Genomic DNA, 8,155 nt, shown 5'->3' on the forward strand with positions numbered 1-8,155 from the left:
GAAAAACTTACAAGTTAAAGTAATAATAATATCCAACCAAGAAAATTTTGGTCAAACCTGTTTAAATGATAAAACAAAATTCACGTTACAATTTATTTTACATTTCACAGTTAAGACATTAGAAAAAAAATAACAATTAACATATTTGCCACTATATTTAATTAATTTAAGCTCAAATAAACATGAATGAACTCAAAGGCTACACAGCTGCTTTAAAGGCAGTTGGCATCCTGGTTTCATGCACTGTGTTAAACAAAGCTAAATGAGGGTATAGACAAAGTCAATCCCTGTTCCCTCAGAGCTGGGTGGACTTAATTGTGAGCCAGATTGGACATGAAAATTTGGCCATGAGCTCAGGGTAGGTGCTTTGTATTTTTTCTTATCAGGTTCAGATATCCAATACACATTATTGCACTATATTTCATATTTTAAATTTAACTCACTTTCTTTTTGATCTCAATGTTGCCACTGCATAAACAGTGCACTCTTGTCATTACCTGGTTAAGTCCTGTACACAGTGGCTTAGTTAGACTGTTTATTCTCCTCTTTTGGCCTGAGACTGTAAGGATGATAAAAACCAGACACCCATCCTCAGAGTCTTTAAGTGATAAATACAACAGAAACACACATTACATGAATGTCTTGCCGACCACTGGGACAGAAGACAAAGCTGGGATTTGTAACCAAACACGTCCGGCGGTGGAGGCTTTGGGTCTGTAATTTCCTCAGCAGGGCTGTCGGAATATCAACTCATTTAAGAAACAAATTAGTGTGAATCTCCTGAGCATCCCACATGTTTAAGAGCAAACACAAGAGACCACTTGATGGTTGAGCCCAGCATTAGATGTACATGTCCACACATTAATCTCTCTCTGGAGATTTCTTTTAATTCAACAGAAAGTCTTCTCTTGTCCGCCTCTGTGACTGGATGACAAGAAGCAGGCTGGGTTTATGCTCTCAGAAAATGTACAGAAGACAAACAGCCATTGCTTTTGTGCCTGCAACCAGAGCTGTTACTGGTGCAGTATGTGTATATTTTATTTTTTTGTTTTTAATTTTAATAATGCTTCATCTCTGATGTTGATTTAATTGCAATATGGTCTTAGTTTCTCTCTGTAAAGATCCTTCCCAGACCACAAATCTTGTGATTTACCAGTAACAAAAACACATTAAAGTCTATGTAAAAATAACGCTGATCATCAGAATACATGTTTCCCCCAGAGGAACTCTCATGAGACTCATGTAACACTGAAAAAAAAAAATCCATCCTCTAAGGTCTTCACAGAGTAAAAGTCATCCAGAAAGGTCAGTACACTATTAACATTCTGACACTACTATGCATAAAAGGTCATTCTTAGTATATTTTCTGACACTGTACATGCATCACACTGAGTTAGGTCTATGTCCAAGTTCAATACACTAAACCATCAGATATCTTAGCCTAAGCCACATCTACCCATCCCTGCTCTTCCCTCCATCTGTCCCTCAAGCACGTGGCAGATGCCGTGGGCCACAGCTCTCTCAGAGAGGCCACAGAGCTGTCAGTTCAGATCCGTCTTCGTTTAGGATGACGCTTGTTCATTAAGTCCAACATAGCACAACAGGGGGCAGGCTCCTATGAGCATGCTCATGCGAGGATTCATAAATCTGCATTAGAGACGCTGAAGAATCTCCTGTGGAGGGACGTTGTAGGGGTGGGCTGAAAACAAGCCATCCAACTAGCTGACTACTAGATCCCTGGGCGGTTCTGTCATTTCAGAGAGATGGAGGAGGGACTTTGTGTTTCTTTGTTTAAAAAAATCAATTTCACAATTTCACTCCAGAAAGCATCTTCTGTGGGACTGCCATTGTCATATTTTTTGTTTTTTTTTGTTTTTTTTTGCTCAATGGAAGGTCAGTGGCTGGGGCAACTGACCAGGTGTTTGTGGAGCAGCAGAGCGGTGCGAGGTAGTGAATGTAATTACGCTACTCTGGCAATCTGATAACCTGCCAGTCTGTCTCTCACCGCTAGGAAAGTGCACTGGCATATTAAATGTGGCTCATGGTTGTGAGCAGGGAACAGTGTAGCTGTGTGTGGTTCTAGGAATAAAAGTTGGGGCTGGGTTTCACCTGTGTGTTTTATATGTGAAGTGTGATTAATTTAATCTGAAGGGTCTTTTATTCATTTTGTTGTCCGGTCTACCTAAATGTAATATTCAATCAGCAATATCAAAATTGAAAAACTTAAATTAAAATTCTTTTGTGAGTTAACTTCTCATATATAGCTGTATTTAGTGTCTTAATCCACACATGTATTTCATGCCCCTCCACGAAACTCATGATTCAGAATGTTATATAATGGCAGTGAAGGCTGTGACGTCTTTATCTTGAGGCCAGGGCTTCTCCCCGTGCTGATACATACCATCGTCTGAAAGTCGAAAGAAAGGGAACAGTTAAAGCCCCGTCCAGTTAAAGCCACAGATTGCGTGATAGATTGCTACGTAATTGGCTGCAGCCAACCTCTCTGCAGCACAGGGATTGATTTGAATCACGGCTAAATCGTGGCTTCAGAAAGTTACCAGATCAGAATGGAATCAGCTACAGTCACAGTAGTTGGGGTTTTTTGGGGGATTCCATTGATATTTTCCTCCCTCTGGGGCAGTAACACAGGGGCATCTGGTATCGAGATACTGACAGACGACTGGACTTTTTGCCACGACCTATTCCATCAGCAATAGGAAGTACAGCTCAGATTCGAAGCCCTTCAATCTAAATATGGGCATGTGAGTAATGATTTGGAAAAATTCATAACATATCCGTTATACCCAGAACACAGGTAATAAATTACGTTCATGGATTTATTGATTGTGATATATCTGCTGTGAGGCCATGGACACACATCTGGACACAAAAGCTAGTGATCCATAGCTGTGGAGTAAATTCCGTGTTGTCTGTCATCGTATACTGGCCTCAGCAGCCGCTACCACTCTAGTCTGCAAAATGAGCTTTAGATGATGGCCCTAACAGACAACTCAGGGAGTCCAGGGACCAGGTGGACACCCACTGCTAAAGCTCATCTGACACCGCAAGTCAATGATGTGCAATTTAGGAGTCCAAGCTGCTTGGGAAATAGTGTTAACAACCAAGAGGGGACCACTGAGTGAGGCAGAGAAGGTGTTGTTAAGCTGATATAACAGCTCTCTACACCCATCCATTTTATGTTTCCTTCTATTCAACCATTTACTCCCTCTCTCTTTCGCTTGCCTTCTTTTTCTCTCTTTCTCCTCTGTAATTACACCTGCTCTGCCAAGCGTAGCTCGAGGCATGGCTGGGCAAAAATCACATGTTAAAATGAATCTGCAGAGAGTGTGAGGAGGAGCGCTCCTCTCTGGCAGTATCTGTGGAAACATTAGGTTGTAAGCAGCCTGTACCTGGATGTCCCCCCCTGGGACAAAGAAGTCAGGAGGCCTCACTTTGGGGAATTGGGTGTGAAGTGAGACCATCCATTTTCAAAATGAAGCTGCAACAATTACAAATCCAGAAACAAGTGCTCCTAACTAACAGTATTTGGCCTTAGGAGTGTTTAACCTTCGAAAATCAGCCTATGGGTGGATGTCACAGAGTTTGATAAGAATAGAAGCAAAACAAACACACTTGGAAGCCAGAGAGAAGAATGTCTATACAAGAAAAATATACATCACTGTACACACACATCTTCTTATCTCCAAAACTGGAAATATTGTCTGCTCTGCAGATATCTGAGCACGAAACTAAAGGTGTGAGGACATGTCTCAAGCCCTCTGAGATGGTGGGGCAGCTGCTGTTTATAAAGAGACAAATAGACACACAGTACCAGACCAGCTAGAGTTACACACAGCTTTTCTTCCTCTAAACAAACAAGACAAATCAAATATATACAATCAGAATAAGGGCAGCCAGTAACGGCTAACACCTGCCTCATTACGTGGACAACATTCAGCCCCCTTGCATAGGTATTACAGTAGTACCTGGAGATAAAAGTTTAATTCATTCCATGGCTTAAGTCTAACAACTAGTATCTCAAATACATTTTTCCATTGTAAAATAACTAAAATTTCAATCCTTTCCAGTCTTGTAAAAAAGCTAGAAAGACCCTAAATTTCTTAAAATTATTTCTTATCAGCCAATAGACATGTATTACCTGTGCTTAATTAATTATATATCAGTTACATAAATAACAATAAATTCCTGTAGTCCGGGGAAATACGTGGAAGTAAATGGATGGATAATAAATAATGATAAGAAGTACAAATGTCAGGAGCACGCTCTGTGGATAACATGTGGGGAAAAAAACAAGATGCGGTCTCAGCTGATGTTATAAACATCCGTCAACTAGCGGAGGTGCAACCCGTAGCTCGGATTTCCATTGGTATCTCAAAAAAAAAGTGTGGACAGAGCTACTGCTCCTAACCCAAAAAGATTTCCATATTTCAAGTCACATGTATCTCAAGTTGCTACCGTACTTATGGGCCCTCCTTTAAACCACCACCAATCATTCTAATTTCTTTGCGGCCCCTGTGTGAACAGCCCCCACCCCCCACACCCCAGCTTTACCCCCATTTCTCATTCTGAAATAGATGACGACATACCGTGTTTCTGCGAGTTACAGCGAGGGGAAGTCTGCGCTCAAGACACTTTGTTCTACTACAAATGACACGTACTGTAGCTGCAGGCGATGCAATTGCTGGCGATTGTTGTTTGTTTGGGGAGCCAGAGGGAGATTATGATCAATCTAGATGCTCCTCAAAAGGACAAGATCACAATCATTCCTGTACACAGACACAGCAAACATCCTCATTAATTCAAACTGCCAGATAGTAACATGCACGACATACTCTTCAAAGGAATACTACATATTAATTATTAATCTGTTATAGTGGACACCAAAAAAAAAAAAAAAAACAGGATTGTAATTTAAATTCAGGTAGAAACACTAATGAAAAACACTTTTTCAAAGGAGGCGAGTTCCCCTATAGAAGAGAGGCAAAGCTGTTTGAGCTCACTTCATCGTGTACCCCATAACAATCTGGACTTCACTTTACCTTCATTAGCATACGCCAGCAAAACAATTTAGAACACTTTCATTTTGGCAGCTGGAGGATAGAAAGGGTTTCAGTGTATGCTGGAGTGTCTGGGTGGGGGTGTTGGATGTGAAACCTGCCCACTGGCTGCGGCTCACACACATTATTTTGGGGAATTCTCTGCTGAGCCAAGGATATTTATCAGATTCACAGCAGGAAGTAAATTGGACAGGAGATAACAGTTGGCTATTTCATCACAAATAGAAAAGAGCTTATTTTATTCAGATAGCATGCCACATTTTCAATTTATTAATTTGACTTTATTCCTCCTAACTCACTTCTTAATGAACGCAGTGCTTGAACAGTAGTATTTCACACTTCGTCGAAATCACTGCCACCTGGAGAACCAGTCGGTATTTGTTATATTGTTCATGCCAGCTGTGGCATGTCTCCTCCGTCAAAGCCTTTGAATCACAATCCAGATTAAAAAGTTCCGCGTTGAGACATGTTCCAGCAATCCATTGGCTTCTTTTTATTTAGCTGAATATCTTCACAAGAAAAAAGAGCAATTACATCCACCATTTCAAATAAAAATCTATGCAATGTGTGCTACACTCTGAAAAAAAGGCATACCATATATCATGAATTCACACATTAAAAAGAACACACTTATTCACAAGGAATACAGTATTTCTCTGAAGCAGTCATAATAAAAATGATGCAACACGCCGCAGTAGCCCATGTAACGTTGTCACACTTTCCACTTATAAAAAGTCTATGTATTCCATCCATTTATCCTTTAAGAAGAGTAAAAATAGAATGTATCGCTCGATGTGGCTCTCCAAAAAAAACCTGTCCCCATGATTCATTGTCCATGCAATGTTACACGGAAAAAATGTGGTTGACATCACAGCTGCCAGGTACTTGTATTACATGCGGCACTGGCTGAAAGGAGGTTGTGAGTGGGGTTAATTTGGAGCAATGACTGATGTCAAATCTGAATAGCATCACTGGGGGAAAGGGGAAAGTGGAGGAAGACTTTCATGCAAATCTTAACAGTACAAGTCATCTAGTATCTCACTGTGGGCCTCGGTCAGTGTCCCGTCCTCTCTCACACATCAGAATTGATGCTAAGGTTGGCCAAACGTGGGTCACAGTTTATCTCGTATCTGTAATGATACCCCTCCATGTGGTCCCTACAAGCATCCCGGATGTTGTACATCCACCGCTTGATGCCTTTTCTATTCAGGTAGAGCACCAACAAGAATATGACACCAATCAGGGCCAGCACCAGCCCCAGGAAGACATATGAGGTCTCCAGCACACCTTCCATGTCGCCTGAGCACTTCAGCTGTGACTGATCGACCTGCAGAAGCAGCTGGCGTTTCAGGCCCTCGGGGACCGCACAGGTCAGGTTCTGCACATCAGTGACCTGAGTGGAGTTTTTCAGCCAAAACAACATGTCTTCGATGGAGCAGTCACAGCGCCAGGGGTTTCCAGACAGATGGATTTGAAGACCAGGTTTGAGGCTTAACTCTGCCAGGGTAGTGCTGGGCAGATTCCTCAGGCTGTTGTCCCTCAGATCAAGGTCACGCAGCGGTGGCACCCTCAGCGTTCCGTTCTGGATGGAGATGATGGAGCTGTTTAGCAGGCTGAGGTTGACCAAGTTGGGGAGGTTTTCCAACATGTTCTCTGGAGGAACCAAAACTTCATTGTTGGACAAGTCCAAGACGGTCAGCTGGAGGAGGTTTCCCTTCTCCAGGACACCCAGGTTCGAATACATTGACGCGTCACTGTGATAAGAGCTACTGAGGTTCAGCACCTGCAGTATGTTATTGTGAGGAAAAGCTTTATCGCTGAAATTCAGGATTTTGTTGTTGCTCAGGTCCAGCCGCACGAGATTTGGTAAGTTGTCAAATGCGTCTGCATCCACAAACTCAATTTCATTCCCGGTTAAATAGAGATCAGTTAACTGGTCCATAAGATCAGGGAAAGACTCCACCCCAATCCGGGAAATAGTATTTCCTGTGACGAATAAGAATTTGGTATTTGTCGGTAAAGAATGCGGAAGAGTGTCCAAGTCCTGGTTCTGGCATTTCACTGTTTGTGAGGAGCACAGGCATTTGTCCGGACATCCGTGACAGTACAGCACGACCGAGAGGAAGAAGATCCAGTGAATCATCACATAGTTGAACGCTGTCCCTCGGATTTCTCCGTGGTTACGCGCGCACGGCGTTCTCAACAGGCGCATCTTGGATCGTGCAAATCTGCCAGCGCAGACCGTGCGTAACGACAGCAATCCAAACCTTACTTCAGCTGGAACAAGTCAAACTTTTTTTTAAACTGTGTATATCCTTTTTATCCTTAAAAAAAACAAAACAAAAACAAAACTGCGCCCACTTCAGTTTCTGATTCAGATAACTATCCCCAAACCATCTTCGTTTAGGATACGTCTACATTTCCAAGACGCGGGATATGTGGACGAAGCCCGTAAACTTCTATCTTCTCCGGCTGATATTGGGAAACTATACGAGATTTTTTACAGGCGCTTTAAAACAGGTCGCCTCCGCTACAGAACCGACAGATAATTTACTCGTGTTGCTGGTTCGGAACCAAACAAAGACCCCCTGTCTCCCAAAGGTGCTATAGGGCGCACTAGTATATCCAGTTCGCGTCTCTCCTTGTCGCTGGAGTCTGGAGGGAGAGCCAAACAGCAGCAGTGTAGACCACTGGAAGGAGGGAACGTACCATTGTTCAGATAACGGGGGTGCCAGGAAAAATAATTACCACTTTATTTTCGATTCCAATTTAAATGTTCCGCTCATGACTAGGCCTTACTGGATTTTTGTGACGCCCTGATGCTCATATCAATTTGACAGTCAGATATGAAGGTCAATACGGAAAGGGTTTTCCTAAAATAAACCGACCCGGTGACTTGGGTTCCGGGATCACTCAAGGCCCTCAAAGGCGCGTCAGTGACGACTCAAAGTGTGGAACATCTCATTCCCAGAGTACTAAACTTGCAATAATGGTTGTTACAAATATAAGCAGTGCAGTCAGACATATTTTCAAGCATATTAATGACCTGTAGTAATTTTGCAGAAATGCATGCAAAC

At 42.4% G+C, this 8,155-nt stretch overlaps 1 protein-coding gene across 2 annotated transcripts; it reads right to left on the reverse strand.

The window, feature by feature from the left end:
* Nucleotides 1-1,088: 1,088 nt before the first annotated feature.
* tpbg (trophoblast glycoprotein) lies at nt 1,089-7,721 on the reverse strand. Of its 2 annotated transcripts, none has more exons than XM_068323643.1 (2): nt 5,378-7,721; nt 1,089-2,407 (listed from the first exon to the last, which is right to left on the reverse strand). In XM_068323643.1, the coding sequence occupies exon 1, from the start codon at nt 7,288-7,290 to the stop codon at nt 6,151-6,153; it is 1,140 nt and encodes a 379-aa protein (XP_068179744.1). In that variant the 5' UTR covers nt 7,291-7,721; the 3' UTR covers nt 1,089-2,407; nt 5,378-6,150. The 2 variants fall into 2 exon arrangements, with proteins under 2 accessions (XP_068179744.1, XP_068179742.1); XM_068323641.1 differs by lacking the exon at nt 1,089-2,407 and adding an exon at nt 4,628-4,787.
* Nucleotides 7,722-8,155: the final 434 nt, after the last annotated feature.

The sequence above is a fragment of the Antennarius striatus genome, chromosome 9, assembly GCF_040054535.1.
Source record: "Antennarius striatus isolate MH-2024 chromosome 9, ASM4005453v1, whole genome shotgun sequence".
Taxonomy (NCBI): domain Eukaryota; kingdom Metazoa; phylum Chordata; class Actinopteri; order Lophiiformes; family Antennariidae; genus Antennarius; species Antennarius striatus.

What these genes read in the sequence shown, in the direction of transcription:
- tpbg (XM_068323643.1), bottom strand. Translation starts at nt 7,290, where the DNA reads ATGCGCCTGTTGAGAACGCCGTGCGCGCGTAACCACGGAGAAATCCGA.